We start from the raw sequence: 25099 nt of genomic DNA, 5'->3' as shown, positions 1-25099 counted from the left end.
TGTTATGTTAAGTATTATTTTTGTGTTANTATATATTGTAAAACGTTTAACGTATGCATAGGTCGTTGAAGGAATAATGATGTCGAAAAATGTGGAGAATGTTTTGTTATGTAGTGGTATTTGGCTAGGACTCTCGTCGTATCTTTTACTAATGATGCACTTGTTTCAAAAGATCCACGATTATAATGCCGAATTTTTTACCATCATGTAAGTACGTGCGTATATTGATTTTCTTGTTATCTGAAAACAATTTGTCATTTAGGCTCGTGTAATTAGGCAAGGTGTTTAAGTCATTTTTTATGAGAAATTTTCGATCGTTCTAAGCCACTTTTTTCACAATAGTTTTTTTTTTCACGAAAAGTTTTCACTGTTNTTTGCAATTATAAGATACGGCTCGTTGTGGTATTTACTGCCAGTTTCGATGCAAAAGGTCATTTTGTTTTTACTGCAAAGAGGCAGCAAAGATTATTATCTTAAATTCGGTTTTATATTCGAGGGAAAATTGGAAAATATTGCTATGGTAAGACATCTTTCGTGAAAATCAACGATGATTGGTTTCATTACATGGGTGCGGGTGTGTAATCTCAAAGTGTTTTTTTTTTTCAGCTCATGAATGCTTCTCTGTCTTACGTTTGTATGATGTACAACTGCGTGTACTCATAATTCTCACTACACTTGTATCCGGAGATCAGANTTTGTACGAATATCATTGAACACTATGTATGCTTATTACTTTGTATGTATTTAATGCAATAAATATTCATGTGTATTTCTTTACTTCTTGCTTACAAGAATAGCACAGATAAGGAAAACAGTTTTGATAATGAACAGCGTCCTTTTCTAGCAAGTTGAACGTGCTTCGGATACAATTTTTATAAATTGGTTGCTAAGTAAACTTTGATTTTGTAACTTCCTCATAAGTAAACAATTGACGATTAAATTAATATATAGACCACTGGTAAAAAAAATTGCATTTGTGTAACATGCCGCGGATTTGTGCGTAAGTAGCGTCTTTCTCTCACCTGTGGCCAGAACAGCGTTCTTCTCTGTTCGTTTTTCACACACAGTCACACAAATGTTTCGGGCGGAGCGAGATAACGCTCGCAGAGATAAAAAATTGTCACGGGAAGAAAATTTATACGACACGTACGTTTTTAAATGTATTTATACGATGAGGTGTAAAATATGTACAAGTGAATAATCTCGATTTCCAATAAGTAGACTTAAGGACGTTCTCCGACTACAGTGGTTAGCAACCTAAATACAGTGGTTAGTAACCTAAAATATCTCTTCTCATGAGTAAGTTTGTACTGCTGTAACAAAGGTAAGTTGAGCTATTCAGCACTGCTAAGACCCGCTTCCTCTGCGCAGAAGTTCAAAAATAGCTGCAGTACACAGCGCACATAAATCCAGCAAAACAAAAAAAACCCCCCCAAAAAAACAAAAAAAAGTTACAGTTTGAAAAAAAGGGTTGCTTGCCATATTATTCAAAGTCGTACTTTAATTAGGACACTCTTCACTACCACATACTTGTNTTTTATAAAAATCCTAAGAAAATTGTCGTCAGTAATTTTAAAAAACCCCACTTCACAAAGACTCAGCATAGGAAATCCATGTTAAAAATTGAAATGTAAATCTTCCATATTTTAGAATTTAACATTGCTACATTTGTTATCCAAACAGGCTACGTATAAATAGATTATAAACTATGTTACCGCAAATTTAAAGAAAAGAAAATCAATAATTCGGAGAACGTCCTTAAATGTTATGGCAGTCTTTTGCGTATTGTCTTATTCAGTTTGAAGCAGCAGGTCGTTATTGCATTCTGTTGGTATAGCGTTCGACGGCCGAGAAGAAACTATTGTATGAAACAAGCGTGTCTGGAGCGTGACTGCAACTGCNCAGGTGCAAAAAAACATACGTATTGCGCGAAGACACACAGCGATCGAGTAATATTATCGCGCAATGNGTCTCAACGGCGCTTCAAAGCAATTTAGGTAATTTTCATCTGTTGCTCGAACAAACATCGATCTCCAGTTTTTGCGTTAGAATAATTTTGATGTATTACATATCGCTCGGATATATTGAAACAATTATTGGTTATTCAAACTTTTTCTGCACGCACTCGTTGAGGTTTCTCAGACAATTTGAAGAATTGAGAGAATTGCAAACATATTTTTGCCACGCTTGCTTTGTCCGAGGTGGCTCTCGAATATTTTTGCGTCGTTCAGTTGCAATTTGTCCGTGAGTGAAACATGAATCTGACCGAAGATCATTTCTACGAGATCGTCAAAGTCTTCTTGAAGTCAATAGGTATATGGCCATATGACAAATCGCGACTTGTACTAATACAACGGGCGATGGTTTTGATTCTACTCGGGACATATCTTTGTATGCAGNTAATCACGCGTTTACTCATACACTTTTGAGACAAACGGAGTTATTTATTTATATTTTTTCTTTTTTTTTAATAATATTATTTTGAAACTCAGTTGGCGTGAATTTTTTGACTTGGCTACTTTTCTGAAAACGTACTGCGAGAGCGAATATATTCTGCTATTCTTATAAATTTAATTTCGTATACGTATTGTTTTTTTGTTTTCAGTTTTTAATATTTCTTACAGCACAATTTTCCATGACTCTTGTTCTTAGAGTTACGTCAACTATTTCTTCTTTTTTCCTAATATTCGTAGGATACATTTTGTATGTGTCCAAAATATCACTTGTGAGTTGTATTTTTTATTGTTATTGTGAGTTGTTATTGTTATTATTTGATCTATTCACAAGGCATACAACTGAACAGATTATTTCAATTTTTTTTTTCAAACGAAACAGTAATAAGTTAAATGTTAATGTTAATTTGATAAATGTTTGAATTATAGATGCTAGATTTGGACGTTCAGTTCAACAAAAACCGGAAAATGTTCCGTGATAAAGCTGAATACGATATTTTACAGGACAACGCGTTCGCCAATCGAATATACTTTGTTTTTTGTTCTTGTAAGAAGTGTTTTTGTATGTTGTATCTTGAAATTAATGCCAATCGAGAGAGAAAGACAAAGTTTTTACTTTGTATTGTGGAGAGTGGTTGATTAACATAATTTTGATTATATTAGATCAGATCTAATATAAAAACCTCATAGATTAAGAAAATAATATAATTATTTACATGTATATGTGTGTGTGGAAGTTCACATGCACAGTTAGATTTTTTTATGTCTTACAGTGTATGTTAGTACGAGCTTTGTTATTGTCGTCTGTCTGCAATTGCTTCCGATTATTCTTGACATTAATTTGCTACTCAATGAATCTCAACACACTCTTATTGTTCCGGTGGAATATTTATTTGTTTCTCAAGATAAGCACTTTTACAAAAAAGTGCTGCATGAATTCATGGCCATTTTTGTGGGCGGTATAGTGTGTTATTCCATACTAATGCAATATCTGCTGTTCGTTTCTCATTGTATTGGCGTGGTAAAAGTCGCCAGGTGATTGACACAAATGAATGTTATTTATAATAATCCTATTACAAATTAAAAAATATAAATATAATAATTTGCAGATACCGAATGCAATATTTTGTTAGAAATAGTGTTTTCCACGTACCAAAGCTTAATCAGAAACGCTCCATTTGCAAAGTGATATTGCATGCCGTAATTGTACATCGTGCAGTTCTGAAGTTAGTATATCATCATTTTTTTTACATTTTTTATAATTAAAGAGCAAGCCGAAATATATCGTATATTTTTTCTATCTACACTTTTGCCACTAATTGATTTTCTTTTCGATAAGAGACAGAACGCGATGTTATACTTAGCAGTATTAAGATTGTTCTAAGTTCCGAATTAAATTTTCACCAAGTATTGTATCCCGATAATGTATCCAAGTGATATTTTAATTGCTTCAAGAGAAATTCACAGTTATTATTTCTCTAATTTTAAAGGTTTTTCAAGACACTATTGACAGCTTTTAATGAACAATTTATCTTTGCATATGCAACGATAATAATCGCACTTAGCATCAATTTGTATGGTGTAAGTAAAACTTTTATCGTGCTACGCGAGACACATAGATATATTGATAAATAAGTATCTATGTGTCACTTTAGAATATTGTAGTATTATTATCGAGATAATATTACAACGTTTCTAAAAATAAGTAACACATACTGTTAGTATCTTCGGATAGATATGCAATTATAAATTTTCATAAATGCAGATCATTGATGCGGTAACAGTGTCAAAAGATAAGATCTCCGCAATTATATGTTTGGGTTTTGTAATAGGATATCTACTACTTTCGTTCATGACGTTGCATTTGGCACAGAAGTTCAGTGATCACAACACCGAATTTTTTACGGTGATGTAAGTACGTTTTCTATGTGTTAATTTGAGACTTTAATCAGAATTTTATATAAACGCTACTTCTTTATCTTTAACGCAATTGTAAGATACAGTACGTCGTGGTATTCGATGCCGGTATCATCGCAAAAACTCATTTTGTTTTTGCTGCAAAACGGCACCAAAGATTATTACTTCAAAACCTTTGTAGTTGAGGGAAAGATAGAAAACTTCGGCAAGGTAAGACACTCTCTCTATCCACATCTGACAATGGTTAATTTTGCTACAACGTGTTCAACCTCAAACCTGTTTTCTTTTAGATGATAACAGCTTCGCTATCCTACGTTACTGTGATGTATAGCTGTTTTAATCAATAATCTTAGTATTTCTGTACTCAGGACTCATTTTTTTATGAATAATCTTGTGAACGCTATACATGTCTATATATCTGTAAAATGTGTTACTTATCTTTAAAATGTTTACATGAAACATGTCAAATATACGATACAACTAAATGAGACCGTCGAATATGTGCTACGTAAAAATTTTTGTTCACCTGGAAGCAACAGGCTCGTCAGTTTGTTATTGCACTCTGTCAGTGCATCGCTCGACGGCTAAGAAGAAACTGTTCTGTCATTCGAAACCTCTCGATTCGCAGTTGCATAATGCGCAGACGCGAAGAAAAACTTCTGCGATGAGACACACAGCGACATTACAACCGCATGTGTTATCGCGATTAGAACCGCAATAACACTTTGCAGCAATTTAGGTAATTTTCAAACAAATATCGCGATCACGCGGTTTTCCTTTGGAATTTTATCAATATGTATCGCTCGAGTATTGCATTAAAAATACAACAGTAATTCAGCACAACTGTTTCGGGCGCTAGTCATTTTTCGCAAGATAATTTTGAAAAGAAAGAATTGCGAATATTCACTCAAGTTACGTCATTCTCGATGTATTCTGTCACTCAGTCGCAGTTTGTTCGTTGTTCAATATGAAACTTACTCAAGAACATTATTACAATACAACCACTAAATTCTTATTGAAGGCGTTAGGCATTTGGCATCATGATAAATCGCGATTCGTATTTTTGCAACGTGTGATGGTTTTATTGATACTTGTGCCATTTGCTTGCATGCAGGTAACAGCGGGATTTATTCGTATTACAAAAACAACACAAATTTACAAACTGACTTCGAGAAACTTTATAAAGCACATCATGGAACGATTATTGCAATACTGTTTGAATTATCGAATTTTTTTTTTTTGACGTTTGCAGTTCTCAGTGTTTTTTATAGAGAATTATACCATAACGGTTCTCATTAGAGCCATAGCAGTTGCTTGCCCGTGTATTTTAATGATCATGATGTACATTATTTTTGTTTTTAAATCCGACGTTGTGAGTAGCCGTCATTTTCCACGCGCAAGTAACAATTACACGTTCGAGTTTACAACAGGTATTAAATAAAATAAATGTGTTTTGATGTGACAGATGTTGAATATACACAAACGAATTGAAGAGGACTGGATGTTAATGCGTGACAATATGGAACACGATATTATACAAGAGAACGCTCACAGCGTTCATTTTTATCTTAGTCTTACGTTTTGTAAGGAATACCACTAACGTTGTGCATGTAAAGAATTGAAATCTCACACTCTTGATATTCTGTGAAACACTTACAAATAATAACTATATAATATCATTTCTTGCGCATCGAACTTTATGAAATCATTTTGTGTTTTTTCTATGTCTCGTATAGCGTTCACTTGTTTTGTCCTTGCCACTTTAATTGTTTTGCAATTTCTGCCGATTATTCTCGACGTTATTCTGCCACTGGACAAACCTCGTCAATTCAGTCTTGTTGCGATGGAATCTTTAGCATCTCAGAACAAATACTTTTACACCGTATTGATGCACGAGATCGTGTTTGCCGTGGTGTTTGCGGCGGTTACGTTTTCCACATCGATGCAACTAGTAGTACTGTTTTCTCACTCTTTCGGCATGTTTAAAATTGCCAGGTGATTGACAATTGTGTTGTTTGAGCGATTAAGATCACTAATAAAAATTGAAATGATTTACAGACATCGTATACGGTACTTGATTGAGGACAGCATGTCGCAGCATGTATCAAATTTCGAACACGAACGCGTCATTTCCGCGAAGATAAAATATGCGGTAAAAGCACACCGTCGAGCTTTAGAGTTAGTATTCAAATGCATTGTTGCGGCTTCTTGTATATTATATACTATTATCTTCGTTTTTACATACAGAAGTACAATATTATGTTTTTTTATCACATTAATTGACTATATTTCTAAAGCTGATTACTTAAGATTTTTACCTAAATTCTTCTGCACTTTTTATGAAAATGTCTCGTATTGCGCACTGATACCTTACTTTTTATTTAATACTTTCATGACGATCTTAAAGGTTTTCCAACATTGTAATATCGTCAATTAATGCTCCGTACTGCGTTATAGCTATTCTCGGAATGCTATCGTTGAGCATCAATTTGTTTGGCGTAAGTACAAAACTTTTTTACAACAACAAATATACTTATATGTGCGTATCAATGTAAAACTATTTTTGTTAGTAAATTGCACTTTTTAACATATGCCAGTTGGTTGAAGCGATAACGGTATCCAAAATCAATCAGAATGCAGTATTTTTTCTAATCACCGTGACAGGACAACTGGTTTATTTATTTGCGGCAATGTTAGTCGGACAGAGGATCACCGATTGCAATGACGAAGTGTTCAATGGAACGTATGTATTTAATTTATTTTGACTTTTCGTTGTTGTCATAAGTATAAGAATCTATTTATAGTATCAAAAGCTCTTTTTGTCTCCTTTTTTTACCATCTTTTCTACAAGATCATCTAACGTGGAATAGTTTTTATATTCTTAATTTCAATTTTAAGATACAGCATATCGTGGTATTTGATGCCTGTATCATCGCAAAAACTTCTCGTGTTTCTACTGCAAAAATCTGGCAAAGAATTTTGCATCACAATCGGTTTTCTAATTGTGGCAAAGATTGAAAATTTCGCTGCGGTAAGATGTAATGTACAAATAACGTGTATACGAAACAAATGTATGACATTACTCGTTCGTCTTTTTAGTTTATAAATGCTTCGCTGTCTTACGTTGCGGTGATGTACAGCTGCGCTCATTGAGAACATCGAGAACAAATTTTAAGATGACACTCGCAACACTCTGCATTTATTAATGTCAAATAATATGTAAGAAATATTACACCCCTTTCTGTATGTATATTTACATAAATACTCACGTGTGTCCACTATTTTTCATGTTTACAAAAAGAACGAGACAATACGTGAGTCATGTAAAATAAAATAATTGTTGTCGAATAGCTCGTTCACGTTACCATAGTTTGTCAAGTGTTGTACTGTGAACGTCAAATATAAACTACTTAGTTTGAAATAGTCTCTTATATATATATATATAAATCTTGCTAAGAAGTAGATTCGTCTTTTCGTGATTCCCTACCGTAGCGCACGACGGCCGAGAAGTAACTGTTCCGTCTCTTGGTAAATAACAAATTCCGGTTGCAACTGCGCAGGTGCAAAAACCACAGGACTTGTGCGAAAGATATACAGAGCAATTTATCGCGCATCGAGACGTAACTACATTACACATTACCGAGTAACTTAGATAATTTTCGTTCAATAGAAAAATATTGCGTGTAAGCGCGATCGTAAGAATTTTGTCAACATGTATCGCGCTAGTATTGCATTAAAAATACATCAGTATTGCGGTACAATCGTTTGGAACATTAGTCAGCATTCTCGGATAATTTGAAAGAAAAAAAAGTGCGAATACTGCGCTACAGTTACAACGTATTTCTCGATGTTTTCTATCGTTCAGTCGCAGTTCGTTCGTTGTACGATATGAATCTTATTGAAGAACACTACTATAATACAATTACTAATTTTTCATTGAAGATCTTAGGCATCTGGCATCATGATAAATCGCGACTAGTACTTATGCAGCGTGTGATGATTTTACTGATACTGATACCATATTTGTGTGCGCAGGTAACATTGATTATCTATATTGCAATGGAAACGACATAAACTTACACATTGGCTTCGAGAACCTTATAAAGCACATCATGCAACGATTATTGCAATATTGTTGGAATTATCGAACTTGTTTTTTGACGTTTTCAGTACGCAGTGTTTATTACAGAGAAATGTACTATGACACTCTTCGTTAAAGTCACAGCACTTGCTTGCCCGTCTACTGTACTAGTCATGAAGTACGTCGTTTTCATTTTCAAATCCGACGTCGTGAGTTGCCGTTATTACTCTCCATCAGCTATATTCTAGTTGCAGCAAGTAGTAAATAAAAAACATGTTTCAATGACAGATGTTAAATATACATAATCGAATAGAAGAGGACTGGATGTTAATGCGTGACAATATAGAACACGATATTATACAAGAGAACGCTCACAACTTTCATTTTTATCTTACTCTCGCGTTTTGTAAGGGCTAATGTTGTGCATAAGATATGAAATCTTGCACACAATATTGTATTTGTAAAACACAAATAATAACTATATAATCAGTTTCTTTGCGCATTGAACTTTATGAAATGGTATTTGTTTTCTGTACAGCGTTTGCTTGTTTTATTATTGCCACTTTAGTCTTTTTGCAATTTCTTCCGATTTTTCTTGACGTTGTCTTGCCACTAGATGAACCTCGTCAATGCAATTTTCTTGTGGCAGTAGAATACTTTGTTTCTAAGAATCAATACTTTTATATTATATTATTACACGAGATCATGTTTATTGTGGTATGCGTAACGGTGGTATACTCCACGTCAATGCAACTGCTAATACTCTTGTGCCACTCCTCCGGCATGTTCAAAATTACCATGTGAGTGTTAATTGAATCGTAACAAAAATAATCGTAAATAAAAGCTGGAATGATTTGCAGACATCGTATACGGTACATCACTTCAGATGACAGTGTGTTTCAGCATGTGTCCAATTCCGAAAAAGAACGCGCAATTTGCAAGAAGATAATGTACGCGGTAATTGCACACCGTCGAGCCCTAGAGTTAGTACTGTAATATTACGTAGTCTATTATTTTTGTATAATTGTTTTTTTTTTTTTTTTTTTTAATTGGAAAGTAATACAATATAAGTTTTCAACGGATGTATTTGTATTTTTATCCACTTGGTGGATATATTTTTTTTCTTTTGTACTTTTCTCAATGTTTTCCGCTCACTGTCTTATTTAAACTATTTAATTGCTATGTTACTTTTTTCTCAACTTTCACGACCATCGTCAAGGTTTTCCAACATTGTAGCATCGTCATTTAATGCGCCGTACTGCTTTATAGCTATCGTTGGAATAGTGTCGTTGAGCATCAATTTGTTTGGCGTAAGTAAGACGTTTTCGTAAAAAAAGTTAAAATTTATGTGTGTCTCAATATAAATTTATATCTATGACTAAAATGCACTTTATGATATATGTCAGATCGTTGAAGCGGTTACGGTATCCAAAATCCCTCAAAATGCAATATTGTACTTACTTTCCGTAGTAGGACATCTAATTTATATGTTTGCGGCGATGTTGGTCGGACAGAAAATCACCGATTCCAATGACAAAGTATTCAGTGCAACGTAAGTGATTACTTTGCTGTGACACTGATTTTACCATAAAGACGTTTTTTAATAGTAGAATTACTTTTGCTTTTCTATTTCAATTACTCCTTTTATACGATCGTGTAACATGGAACGTCTTTATATTCTCATTTTAATTTTAAGATATGACTCGTTGTGGTACTTGATGCCCGTATCGTCGCAGAAACTTCTCTTGTTTTTACTGCAAAAAACTGGCAAAGAGTTTTGCCTTATTATTGGCTATCTACTTGTAGCAAAAATAGAAACTTTTGCTACGGTAAGATTTATATTTAAAAAATCTGTTAAAAGTCTCAAACAAATCACGTTTCTCTTTCTTAGCTCTTGAATGCCTCGCTGTCCTACGTCGCCGTGATGTATAGCTGTACACATTAAGTTTATTAGTATGAATTTCTAAGACCTTTGCGACACTCAGCTTCAATTTTTGTCAAAAAATATGTAAAGAAAGAACTACATATTTCTCTATGTACTTTTGTCTACATACGTACTCGTGTGTGTTTACTACTTACCACATTTATAAAAGAAACTAGACAATTGAGTAAGTTGTGTGAAATGAAACATCGATTCGAAAAGCTCGTTAAACATACTTAATATAGTTTGTGAAATGTAATGTGAACTAGTATATAATACAATCTAGTCGATTCGAACTGTCACTTAGAAGCAGATTCGTTCTTTCGTGATTCCTATCCGTAGCGCTCGACAGCCGAGAAGTGACTGTTCGTCTCTTGGTAAATGACAAATTCCGGTTGCAACTGCGCAAGTGCGTCAGAATCAAAGGGGTTGTGCGAAACATAAAGAACAATATTGTCGCGCACTGTAACGCACCAATCTTTTACCGAGCAATTACGGTAATTTTCGTACACTAGAAAAATATCGCGTATAAGCGCGACCGTAAGAATTCTGTTAACATACATCGCGCTAGTTTTGCATTAAAAATAAATCGGTAATTCGCTACAATCGTTTGGAACATTAGTCAGCATTTTTGGATAATTTGAAAGAACAAAAAGAGCGAATACTGCGGTAAAAGTACAATATATTTCTCGATGTTTTCCATCGTTCAGTCGCAGTTTGTTCGTTGTGCGATATGAATCTTATTGAAGAACAGTACTATGATACAATTACTAATTTTTTATTGAAGATCTTAGGCATCTGGCATCGTGATAAATCGCGACTAGTACTTTTGCAGCGTGTGATGATTTTACTGATACTTGTGCCATATTTGTGTGCGCAGGTAACATTGATTATCTATATTACAATGAAAACGACATAAACTTACAGATTGACTTCGAGAATCGTACAAAGCACATCATTGAACGATTATTGCAATATTGTTGGAATTATCGAACATGTTTTTGTGACGTTTGCAGTTGTCAGTGTTTATTACAGAGAAATTTACTATTACACTCTTCGTTAAGGTCACAGCAATTGCTTGCCCGTCTACTGTAATAGTCATGAAGTACATCGTTTTCATTTTCAAATCCGACGTCGTGAGTTGCTGTCATTTCTCTTCATCAGCTATATTCTAGTTACAGCAAGCAGTAAAATACATGTTTCAATGACAGATGTTGAATATACATAAACGAATAGAAGAGGACTGGATGTTAATACGTGACAATATAGAACACGATATTATACAAGAGAACGCTCACAACTTTCATTTTTATCTTACTCTCGGGTTTTGTAAGGACTAATGTTGTGCATAAGATATGAAATCTTGCACTCATTATTGTATTTGTAAAGTATAAATAATAAGTATATAATCAGTATTTTTAAGCATCGAACTTTATGAAGTGGTATTTGTTTTCTGTACAGCGTTTACTTGTTTTGTCGTTGCCACTGCAGTCGTTTTGCAATTTCTTCCAATTTTTCTTGACGTTGTCTTGCCACTGGATGAACCTCGTCAATGCAATTTTCTTGTTGCAGTAGAATATTTTGTTTCTAAGAATCACTACTTTTATACTATAGTATTACACGAGATTATGTTTATTGTGATATGCGCGACGGTGATATTTTCCACGTCAATGCAACTGCTAATACTCTTGTGCCATTCCTGCGGCATGTTCAAAATCACCAGGTGAGTGTTAATCGAATCGTAACGAAAGTGATCGTAAATAAAAGCTGGAATGATTTGCAGACATCGTATAAGATACTTTACTTCAGATGACAGTGTGTTGCAACATGTGTCCAATTCCGAAAAAGAACGCGCAATTTGCAAGAAGATAATGTACGCGGTAAATGCACACCGTCGAGCCCTAGAGTTAGTACACTTTAATAGTCTTTTAATTTTATATAATTGGTCTTTTTTTTTTTAATTGGAAAATAATGCAATATAATTTTTTATCGGATGTATTTGTATTTTTATCTGATAGTTTAAAATATTCATTTTTTCTGTTGTACTTTTTTCAATGCTACTCGCTGACTGTGTTATTTAAAGTATTTAATTGCTATGTTATTTTTTTCTCAACATTTTCTCGACGATCGTCAAGGTTTTCCAACATTGTAATATCGTCATTTAATGCGCCGTACTGCTTTATAGCTATCCTTGGAGTGTTATCGTTGAGCATCAATTTGTATGGCGTAAGTAAGACATTTTTGTAAAGAAAGATAAAATTTATGTGTGTCTCAAGATAAATTTTTATCTATGACTAAAATACATTTTTTGATATATGTCAGATCGTTGAAGCGGTTACGGTATCCAAAATCCCTCAAAATGCAATATTGTACTTAGTCTCCGTATTAGGACATCTAATTTATATGTTTGCGGCGATGTTGGTCGGACAGAAAATCACCGATTCCAATGACAAAGTATTCAGTGCAACGTAAGTGATTATTTTGCTATGATACTGATTTTATCATAAAGACGTTTTTTAATATCAGAAGCACTTTTGCTTTTTTATTTCAATTACTTCTTTTATAAGTTTGTTTAACATGGAACGTCTTTATATTCTTATTTTAATTTTAAGATGCGACTCGTTGTGGTACTTGATGCCCGTATCGTCGCAGAAACTTGTTTTGTTTGTACTGCAAAAAACTGGCAAAGAGTTTGGCCTTACTATTGGCTATCTACTCGTAGCAAAGATAGAAAATTTTGCTACGGTAAGATTTATATAAAAAAACTTGTAAAGACCTCAAACAAATCGCGTTTCTTTCTTTTTAGCTCGTGAATGCTTCGTTGTCCTACGTCGCCGTGATGTATAGTTGCACACATTAAGTTTATTATTATGAATTTCTAAGACCTTTGCGACACTCAGCTTCAATTATTGTCGAAGAATATGTAAGAACTACATATTTCTTTATGTACTTTTATATAGATATGTACTTCTACATACGTACTCGCGTGTGTTTACTACTTACCACATTTATAAAAGAAACTAGACAATTGAGTGTGTGAAACGAAACATCGATTCGAAAAGCTCGTTAAACATACTTAATATAGTTTGTGAAATGTAATGTGAACTAGTATAAAATACAACCTAGTCGATTTGAACTGTCACTTAGAAGCAGATTTGTTCTTTCGTGATTCCTATCCGTAGCGCTCGACAGCCGAGAAGTGACTGTTCGTCTCTTGATAAATAACAAATTCCGGTTGCAACTGCGCAGGTGCATCAAAAACAGAAGAACATGTGGGAAAGATATACAGAGCAATTCATCGCGCATCGAGACGTAACTACATTACACATTATCGAGTAATTTAGATAATTTTCGTCCATTAGAAAAATATCGCTATATTGCGCAATCGTAAGAATTTTATCAGTATGTATCGCGGGAGTATTGTATTAAAAATACATCAGAGTAATTCGATACAATTGTTTCGAGCACTAGTCAATTTTTGCAGATAATTTTGAAAAGAAAAAATTCTATTCAATTAAGTCACGTATTTCTCGGTGTTTTCTATCACTCAGTCGCAGTTCGTTTGTTCAATATGAAACTTATTCAAGAATATTACTACAATAAAACTACTAAATTCTTATTGAAGGCGTTAGGCATCTGGCATCATGATAAATCGCGATTCGTACATCTGCAACGTGTGATGATTTTACTGATACTTGTGCCGTTTGTTTGTATGCAGGTAATACAGTACAAATTCATCCGTATTACAAGAACACGACAAAAAAACACTGCACTTACAAATTGACTCGAGTATCTTATAAGGCACATCATTGGAACGATTATTGCAATATTGTTGGAATTATCGAATTCGTTTTTTGACGTTCGCAGTTCTCAGTGTTTTTTATAGAAAATTATACCACGACGGTCCTCATTAGAGCTACAGCAGTTGCTTGGCCGTGTGCCTTAATGGTCATGAAGTACATTATTTTTGTTTTTAAATCCGGCGTTGTGAGTAGCCGTCATTTTCCACGCACAAGTAACAATTACACGTTTGAATATTAAATAATAAATGTGTTTTGATGACAGATGTTGAATATACATAATCGAATAGAAGAGGACTGGATGTTAATGCGTGACAACATAGAACAAGTTATTATACAAGAGAACGCTCACAGCGTTCATTTTTATCTTAGTCTTACGTTTTGTAAGGAGTACCACTAACGTTGTGCATGTAAAGAATTAAAATCTCACACTCTTGATATTCTGTGAAACACTTACAAATAATAACGATATAATCATGTCTCGCGCATCGAACTTTATGAAATCTTTGTGCCTTTTCTATGTCTCGTATAGCGTTCACTTGTTTTGTCGTTGTCAGTATAAGTGGTTTGCAATTTCTTCCGATCATTCTCGACGTTATTCTACCACTGGACGAACCTCGTCACATCAGCATTATTGCGATGGACTTTTTAGCATCTCAGAACAAATACTTTTATACCATACTGATCCACGAGATCGTGTTTCTGGTGTTGTGCGCGGCGGTGACGTTTTCCACGTCGATGCAACTAGTAGTACTGTTTTCTCACTCTTTCGGCATGTTTAAAATTGCCAGGTGACTGACAATTGAGTCGTAGCGACTACGATTACTATTAAAAGGTGAAATGATTTACAGACATCGTATGCGGTACTTTATTGAGGACAGCATGTTGCAACGGAAATCAAAGATAGGAGACGAACGCGCGATTTCTGATGAGATCATATGTGCGGTAAAAGCACACCGTCGAGCTTTAGAGTTAGTATTCAATGCATTGTTGCGGGTTTTCGTATCTTGTATACTATTATCTTTATTTTTATATACAGAAGTACGACATTATGTCTTTTATCACAATTTTCGTTTAAATTTGTATAATCAGTTAAGTTTTGTATCGTAATTGTTCTGCAATTTTTACGAAAATATCTCTCTCTTGTATTACGTACTATAAAATTGTTTTTTTATTACCATTTTTATGACAATGCTAAAGGTTTTCCAACATTGTAACATCGTCAATTAATGCTCCGTACTGCGTTATAGCAAGTCTTGGGATGCTATCGTTAAGCATTAATTTGTTTGGAGTAAGTAAGGAAATTTTACAACAAAAGATATACTACAAAAGATGTACATCAATATAGAATTTTGTTTTTTATTAAATAACACGTACTAATATATGTCAGATTGTTGAAGCGGTGACAATTTCAAAAATTCCGCAGAACGCGGTATTATATATTCTTTCCGTAACAGGACAATTAGTTTACCTGTTTGCGGCAATGCTAGTCGGACAGAGGATCACCGATTGCAATAACGAAGTGTTCAATAGAACGTACGTATTTAATTTGTTTTGACTTTTCGTTTTGTTCTCATAAGTGTAGGAATCTATTTCGTCTCAAGAGCATTCTTTGTTTTCTATTTTACCACTTTTTTCACGAGATCATCTAACGGAATAGTTTTTCCATTATTACTTCAATTTTAAGGTACAGCATGTCGTGGTACTTAATGCCTACATCATCGCAAAAACTTCTCTTGTTTTTACTGCAAAAAGCTGGCAAAGAATTTACCATAACGATCGGTTTTCTATTCGTGGCAAAGATTGAAAATTTCGCTGCGGTAAGATATACTATAAAAATATTCTAAAATATTACGAAAACAATGTGTGATATCACGCGTGCGTCTTTTTTAGTTTGTGAATATTTCGCTGTCTTACGTTGCCGTGATGTACAGCTGCGCTCGTTAAGGACATCAAAACAAATTTTAGAATGACACTCGCAACACTCTGCGTCTATTAATGTCGAATAATATGTAAGAAGTATTACACCTGTATATTCTATACGTATATTTACAAACTCACGTGTATCCACTATTTTCCATGTTTCCAAAATAAACAAGACAATTCCGTGAGTCATGTAAAATAAACTAATTGTTTCAAATAGCTTGTTTAACGTATTTGACAAAGTTCGTCTAGTGTTGTAATGTGAACGTCAAATATAAACTACTTCGTTGGAACTATTCTCTTAAATCTTCTTAAGAAGTAGATTCGTCTTTTCGTGATTCCCTACCGTAGCGCACGACGGCCGTGAAATGACTGTTCCGTATCTTGGTTAATGACAAATTCCGGTTGCAACTGCGCAAGTGCGTCGGAATCGAAGGACTTGTGCACAACAATATAAAGAACAATATCGTCGCGCATTGAGACGTACCAATTTTTTAACGAGCGATTAAGGTAATTTTCGTCTATTAGAAAAATATCGCGTGTAAGCGCGTAAGAATTGTGGGTAATTATTTACAATAGGGGAGCCACCTCCGATTTCAATAATTTTTACATATGTTGTCAAGGTCATTGTCCCGAGTAATACTATAAAGGTTTTAGGCCGCGCTCGTTGTTTGTTTAGAAGTTACAGAGGAAATAAGTCTACTGAACAATATGTAATTTTTGGACATCCTATATATTAATATGTATTCTGCAACACATATGTTGTCAAGGTCATTGTCCTGAGTAATAATATGAAGCTTTTAGACCGCGGTTGTTGTTTGTTTAGAAGTTATGAGAGGAAAATGTTTCATGAATGAATTCTTATTTTTCGGTTCCACGTACATTTCGTTCGTGTTTCAAGCGTGTAGGCAGGGGGGGCTGTGCTCCCCCTGCACTCCCCCTAAAAACCTAACCTAACCCTAACCTAAACTCTTCTTTCTGCATTCCCTCTCGCAAAATAATGTCTGTGTAACAGACATTATTAGTAGGTACTGTAATATTGCGTAGTTCCTTCAGACATTATTAGTAGGTATTGTAATATTGCGTAGTTCCTTAATTTGTATAATTGTTTTTTTTTCTTTTTAATTTGAAAGTAATACAATATAATTTTTCATCGGATGTATTTGTATTTTATTGTATTTTTATGTGATAGGTTAAAATATTCGGTAATTATGCAGTTTAGCGCTTTTTCTCAATTTTGGCTATTTTAACTCGGTTTTTTTTTAAACGCTTTGTTTGGTCAGTGTAATGAGGAATCAGTCAGGAGAGCTCGAAAAAATTATGTACTTCTCTTTTGTTTTACAAAAGAACGTGAATTATGCTGTTTTTTTTCTTTGTCAACCTGTACATTTTTTTTCGTGTTGTAAGCGTGTAGGCAGGGGGGCTGCGTCCCCCCGCAATTTTTTCCCGAGAGGGGAGCGGGGAAAAATAGGAAATAGTACATGTCGTTTTATGTCGATAGTATGTACGTAATTTTTTAGCGACACTTAATCAGAAGTCGTTTTCTATTTTTCTCCGAGGGAGGGAGCAGGGGAGAGGGGCGACCACCTGCGGAGGGGCGCAGCCTTCCCTTGCTTACACGCTTACAACTTGAAGTAAAAAAAAAAAAAAAAAAAAAAAAATGCAAATCAATTGTACATATCGCGTTATATATAAGCTGCGTAGTCGCCGCGGATAAAAAACAGTAAACAAACGGCGAGACGACGCTCTTGTATACATTGCCACGGAACGCGAACAGATAAGATTCAGTGCAAAATTAGCAAAAGTTTTTGGCGTCCTTCTTAGAAACTAAGCCCAAACAGTGGTTATATGTAAAGGAAAAAGTTTTTCAAAATCTTGTCTTCTACAACATATTAAAAACTCATCGAGATCAGGAGACTTGTTACATATACTTAAGATTTTCCGAGTTTCACATTTTTTTTTTTTTTAAAGAGGGAAGTACACATAATTTTTTCGAGCTCCGTCGACTGATTCTTCATTACACTGACCAAAAAAAGCGTTTAAAAAAAAAACCGAGTTACAATAGCCAAACTTTAGAAAAGGCGCTAAACTGCATAATTACCAAATATTCATTTTTTTCTTTTTTCCTTTTTCAATGTTTCTCACTCACTTATTCAAACTATTTAATTACTATGTTATTTTTTTCTCAACTTTCACGACCATCGTCAAGGTTTTCCAACATTGTAGTATCGTCATTTAATGCGCCGTACTGCTTTATAGCTATTGTTGGAGTGGTATCGTTGAGCATCAATTTGTTTGGCGTAAGTAAGAAGTTTTGGTACAGAAAGATAAAATTGATGTGTGTCTCATTAAAATTTATATCTATGACTAAAATGCACTTTCTGATATATGTCAGATCGTTGAAGCGGTAACGGTATCCAAAATGCAATATTGTACTTACTTTCCGTAGTAGGACATCTAATTTATATGTTTGCGGCGATGTTTGACGGACAGAAAATCACGGATTGCAATGACAAAGTATTTAATGCAACGTAAGTGATTACTTTGCTGTGACACTGATTTTACCATAAAGACGTTTTTTAATAGTAGAATTACTTTTGCTTTTCTATTTCAATTACTCCTTTTATAAGATCGCGTAACATGGAACGTCTTTATATTCTTATTTTAATTTTAAGATATGACTCGTTGTGGTACTTGATGCCCGTATCGTCGCAGAAACTTCTCTTGTTTTTACTGCACAAAACTGGCAAAGAGTTTTGCTTTACTATTGGCTATTTACTTGTAGCAAAGATAGAAAATTTTGCTACGGTAAGATTTATATAAACATCAATAAAGGCCACAAACAAATCACGTTTCTTTTTTTAGCTCGTGAATGCTTCGCTGTCTTACGTCGTGATGTATAGCTGCACACATTAAGTTTCTTCATTTTTCTCTATGTACCTTTGTCTACATACTTACTCGCGTGTGTTTACTACTTACCACATTTATAAAAGAAACTTGAGACAATTGAGTACGTTGTGTGAAATGAAACTTCGATTCGAAAAGCTCGTTACACATACTTAATATAGTTTGTGAAATGTAATGAGAACTAGTATAAAATAAAAACTAGTCGTGCCGACTGACATTTAGAAGCAGATTCGTCCTTTCGTGATTCCTAGCTCGCGTGATCCGAAGCGCTCGACAGCCGAGAAGAGACTGTACCGTCACTCAGTAAGTGAAGAATTGCGGTTGCAACTGCGCAGGTGCAAATCAAAAACGAAGAACTTGCGAGAAAAGACATAAGGAGCAAACTATCATTGCGCGGTGTAACAACTTTTTTTACCGATCAATTTACGTAACTCTCATCTATTAAAATGATATCGCAAGTACGATCTTTTCCTTAGACGTTTTTCAATACATACCGCGCGAATAGTTCATAAAAAATATATCAGTAATTGCGCACACTTCTCTCGCGTACTCATCCACAGTCTTAGATAATTCCAAAACAAAATGTAGGTTTAAAAATGTATCTTAAGTAAGTTATGTGATACTTTATATCGGTCAGTCGCATTTCGTCCGTTGCGCAGTATGAATTCTAACAAAGAACATTACTACAATTCCATTCATATAACTTTATTGAAAGCGTTAGGTATTTGGCATCATGATAAGTCGCGACTAGTATTTTTGCAGCGTGTGGTCATTATACTAGTGCTTTTACCACATATTTGTATGCAGGTAACAGCGGGGTTTATCTGAATCACACTAGAGACAACACAAACTTATAATTTGACGAGAATCTTATAAAGCACATTACAGAACGATTATTGTAACAACGTTCGATTCATCGATTTTGTTTTTTGACGTTTGCAGTTTGCAGTAATTTTAACAGAGAAATATACTATGACGCTGTTTATTAGGGTTACAGCACTTGCTTGTCCGTTTACTATAATGGTCATGAAGTACTTCGTTTTTGTTTTTAAATCCGACGAAGTGAGTTACCGTCATTTTTGTTAGAACAAGTTAAGATTATATGTTTTATTAAACGTGAAGCATTAAATAAGAAACATGTTTGACAGATTTTGAATATACACAATAGATTAGAAGAAGACTGGATGTTGATGCGTGACAACATAGAACACGATATTATACAAAAGAATGCTCATAGTGCTCATTTTTTTGTTACTCTTACGTTATGTAAGCAAAGATTTTAATATTGTGCATATAAAGAATTCAAATGTTTTACTCGATAATCTCTCTGTAGGACAAAAAAGAATGACGAATAATAATGATGTATAATCATTTCTTGCGCATCGAACTTTATAAAATCTGATGTTTTTTTTTTTATGTTTCGTATAGCGTTCGTTTGTTTTGTCGGTGCTAGTTTAATTTTTTTGCAATTTCTTCCGATTGTTCTTGACGTTATTCTGCCACTGGATGAACCTCGTCAACGCGAATTTCTTCTGAGAGTGGAATATTTTGTTTCAAATAACAAATACTTTTATACCATTTTGTTGCACGAGATTGCGTTTGTTATGTTGTGCGCAGCGGTGATGTTTTCCACATCGATGCAAATACTAGTATTCCTTTTTCACTCTTTCGGCATGTTCAAAATCACAAAGTGAGTCTTAATCGAAACATAGCAATTATGATCATGAAGAAAAAATGAATGGTTTGCAGACATCGTATACGATACTTCGCAGATGACAGTGTGTTGCAGCATATACCAAATTCTGAAAAAGAACACGCGATTTGCAAAGAAATAATGTATGCGGTAATTGCACACCGGCGAGCTCTAGAGTTAGTATACTGTAACATTGTATTGTATTATAATTAGTATGGTGGGTTTTTAACATTGAAAAATATACAATGTAACTTTCCACCACATATATATGTGTATTTTTATCGTCAATTGGTTAAACTATTTATTCTATTGTAATTTTGCAATTTCTTCAACATCGATCATGTAGTGTCTTATACAAGATATTTGATAGTTATGTGGTTCTCTTATATACTAAATATTTTTACGACAATTTTAAAGGTTTTCCAACATTATAGCATCGACATTTAATGCTCCGTACTGCGTTATAGCTATCCTTGGAGTGGTATCGTTGAGTATTAATTTGTATGGCGTAAGTAAAGAACTTTAAAAACAAAATATATACTTATGTATGTAGCAATTAAAAGTTACGTATGTTAGCAAATTGCACTTTTCTACATATATGTCAGATCATTGAAGCGATAACGATATCCAAAACTCCCCAAAATGCAGCATTGTATCTTGTCTCCGTACTAGGACATTTAATGTATATGTTTGTGGCAATGTTTGTTGGACAGAAGATTACGGATTGCAATGACGAAGTGTATAATTTAACGTAAGTACTTACTTTGTTTTAACGCTGATATTTATCATAAAGGTGCAAAATTATTTAGTCTCAAAAGGACTCGTTCTATTTTACACTAGTTTTTATTTTAACCAATAAAATAAACCTTTGACAATATCGGTCATTACAGAATGGTTACATATTAATAATTTATGATTTATATAATATTTGTTCACTTTTAAGATACGATTCGTTGTGGTACTTGATGCCTATATCGTCGCAGAAACTTGTTTTGTTTTTACTTCAAAAAACTGGCAAAGAGTTTTGTCTTACGATCGGCTATTTACTTGTAGCAAAGATAGAAGCTTTTGCTACGGTAAGATTTACACAAAAAAAACGTATATAAAGCCAATATGAAATCACAATCCTCACTTTTTAGCTCGTAAATGCCTCGCTGTCTTACGTCGCCGTGATGTATAGCTGCACACATTAAGTATATTAATCTGAATTTCTAAGACTGTTGCAACACTTACCGTCAATTATTGTCAAAGAATGTGTAAGAACTACATATTTTTCTATATACTTTTGTCTACATACGTACTCGCGTGTGTCTATTGCTTACCATATTTATAAAATAGACAATTGAATAAGTTGTGTGAAGTAAACCATCGATTCGAAAAGCTTGGTAAACATACTTAATATAGGTAGTGTAGTTTGTGAAATGTAATGTGTGAACTAGTATAAAATATAAACTAGTCGATTCAAACTGTCACGTAGAAGCAGATTCGTCCTTTCGTGATTTCTAGCGTTCGTGATCCGTAGCGATCGACAGCTGAGAAGACACTGTGCCGTCACTCAGTGAATGACGAATTGCGATTGCAACTGCGCAGGTGCAAACCGAAAACGAAGAACTTGCGAGAAAAGATATAAGGAGCAAAATATCATTGCGCGGTATAACAACTTTTTTTACCGATCAATTTAGATAATTCTCGTCTATTAAAAGGATATCGCAAGTACGATCTTTTCCTTAGACGTTTTTCAATACATACCGCGCGAATAGTGCATAAAAAATATATCAGTAATTGCGCACACTTCTCTCGCGTACTCATCCCTATTCTCAGATAATTTAAAAAAAAAAATTGTTGGATTAAAAATGTGTCTTAAGTAAGTTATGTGATATTTTATATCGGTCAGTCGCATTTCGTCCGTTGCGCAGTATGAATTCTAACAAAGAACATTACTATAAATCCATCAATATATTCTTATTGAAAGCGTTAGGTATTTGGCATCATGATAAGTCGCGTCTAGTACTTTTGCAGCGTGTGGTGATTACACTAGTGCTTGTGCCACATATTTGTATGCAGGTAATAGCGTGGTTTATCTGTATCACACTAGAGACAACACAGACTTACACTTTGACGGAAGTCTTATAAAGCACATTACAGAACGATTATTGTAACAACGTTCGATTCATCGATTTTGTTTTTTGACGTTTGCAGTTTGCAGTATTTCTAACAGAGAAATATACTATGACGCTATTTATTAGGGTTACAGCATTTGCTTGTCCGTTTTTTGTAATGGTCATGCAGTACTTTGTTTTCGTTTTTAAATCCGACGAAGTGAGTTACCGTCATTTTTGTTGCACAAGCTAAGATTTTGTTTTATTTAACGTAAAGCATTAAATAAGAAACGTGGTCAACAGATTTTGAATATACACAATCGAATAGAAGAAGACTGGATGTTGATGCGTGACAACAAAGAACACGATATTATACAAAAGAATGCTCATAGTGCTCATTTCTTTGTTACTCTTACGTTATGTAAGTAAAGATTTTAATATTGTTCATATAAAGAATTCAAATGTTTTACTCGGTACTCTCTCTGTAGGATAAAAAAGAATGACGAATAATAATGATGTATAATAATTGTCTTGCGCATCAAACTTTATGACATCTGATGTTTTTTTTTTATGTTTCGTATAGCGTTCACTTGTTTTGTCGTTGCCTGTATAGTTTTTGTGCAATTTCTTCCGATTGTTCTTGACGTTCTTGTGCCACTTGATGAACCTCGTCAACGCGAATTTGTTCTGAGAGTGGAGTATGTCGTTTTAAATAACAAATATTTTTATACCATCTTGTTGCACGAGATCGCGTTCATTGTAATGTGCGCAGCAGTGATATTTTCCACATCGATGCAACTAGTAGTATTTCTTTTTCACTCTTTCGGCATGTTCAAAATCACCAAGTAAGTGTTAATTGAATAACAATTATGATCATGAAGAAAAGTCAAAATGGTTTGCAGACATCGTATACGGTACTTCGCAGATGGCAGTGTGTTGCAGCATATACCAAATTCTGAAAAAGAACGCGTAATTTGCAAGAAAATAATGTATGCGGTAATTGCACACCGTCGGGCTTTAGAGTTAGTACTGTAATATTGTGTTTTTTTATAATTAGTATGATGGATTTTTTACATTGAAAAGTATACAATGTAACATTTTTTACATATGTACTTATATGTATTTTTATCGTCAATTGTTTAAAGTTTTTATTTTATTTTTTCTTTGTAATTTGTTCAACATTTATCATGTACTGTGTTATATTTACTAGCTATGTGGTTCTTATTTACTGAATATTTTTACGACTATGTCAAAGGTTTTCCAACATTATAGTATCGTCATTTAATGCTCCGTACTGCGGTATAGCTATCCTTGGAGTGCTATCGTTGAGTATTAATTTGTATGGCGTGAGTAAAGAACTTTAAAAATAAAATATATACTTATATGTGTGTAGCAATTAAAAGTAACGTACGGTAATAATTTGCAATTTACTATATGTACATATCAGATCATTGAAGCGGTAACGATATCCAAAATCCTTCAAAATGCAGCATTGTATTTTCTCGCCGCAGTAGGACATTTAATTTATATGTTTGTGGCAGTGCTTCTCGGACAGAAGATTACCGATTACAATGACGAAGTGTTTAATGTAACGTAAGTACTTATTTTTTTTTAACGTTGATATTTATCATAAAGATGTAAATTATTTAGTTTTAAAAGCACTCGTTCTATTTTACACTTGTTTGTATCTTAACCAATAAAAAACATTTTTGACGATTTTGGTCATTACGGAATGGTTGCATAGTAATAATTTATGATTTATGTAATATAATATTTGTTCACTTTTAAGATACGATTCGTTGTGGTACGTGATGCCCGTATCGTCGCAGAAACTTGTATTGTTTTTACTGCAAAAAGCTGGCAAAGAATTTTGTCTTACGATCGGCTATCTACTTGTAGCAAAGATAGAAAGTTTTGCTACGGTAAGATTTACACAAAAAAAAACGACGTATATAAAGCTAATATGAAATCACGATCCTCACTTTTTAGCTCGTAAATGCCTCGCTGTCTTATGTCGTCGTGATGTATAGCTGCACACAATAAGTCTATTATTCTGAATTTCTACGAGGTTTGCAACACTCAACGTCAATTATCGTCAAAGAATGTGTAAGAACTACATATTTGTTTATGTATTTTTGTCTACATACGTACTCGCGCGTGCCTACTACTTACCACGTTTATAAAAAAAATTAGACACTTAAGTAAGTTGTAGTAAACCATCGATTCGAAAAGCTTGGTAAACATACTTAATATAGGTAGTGTAGTTTGTGAAATGTAATGTGTGAACTAGTATAAAATATAAACT

At 34.0% G+C, this 25099-nt stretch overlaps 1 protein-coding gene across 1 annotated transcript; it reads left to right on the top strand.

Annotated features, from left to right (window-relative positions):
- Window positions 1-5337: 5337 nt before the first annotated feature.
- LOC109858670 lies at window positions 5338-7532 on the top strand. The gene is made up of 9 exons (XM_020436164.1): window positions 5338-5484; window positions 5623-5742; window positions 5836-5953; window positions 6107-6365; window positions 6429-6548; window positions 6778-6868; window positions 6968-7113; window positions 7269-7401; window positions 7470-7532. The coding sequence occupies exons 1-9, from the start codon at window positions 5338-5340 to the stop codon at window positions 7521-7523; spliced, it is 1188 nt and encodes a 395-aa protein (XP_020291753.1). The 3' UTR covers window positions 7524-7532.
- The last annotated feature ends 17567 nt before the right edge of the window (window positions 7533-25099 follow it).

Source organism: Pseudomyrmex gracilis, unplaced genomic scaffold (genome assembly GCF_002006095.1).
Source record: "Pseudomyrmex gracilis isolate BER0280 unplaced genomic scaffold, ASM200609v1 scaffold_218, whole genome shotgun sequence".
In the NCBI taxonomy this organism is placed as follows: Eukaryota; Metazoa; Arthropoda; class Insecta; order Hymenoptera; family Formicidae; genus Pseudomyrmex; species Pseudomyrmex gracilis.
The sequence above is the reverse complement of the archived record's forward strand: the minus strand, read 5'-3'. Positions and strand labels throughout refer to the sequence as shown.

What these genes read in the sequence shown, in the direction of transcription:
- LOC109858670 (XM_020436164.1), top strand. Translation starts at nt 5,338, where the DNA reads ATGAAACTTACTCAAGAACATTATTACAATACAACCACTAAATTCTTA. An exon ending in TTGTTTTTAAATCCGACGTT is followed by an intron (nt 5,743 to 5,835) that starts GTGAGTAGCCGT and finishes TTGATGTGACAG; the next exon opens with ATGTTGAATATACACAAACG. An exon ending in TTATCTTAGTCTTACGTTTT is followed by an intron (nt 5,954 to 6,106) that starts GTAAGGAATACC and finishes TGTCTCGTATAG; the next exon opens with CGTTCACTTGTTTTGTCCTT.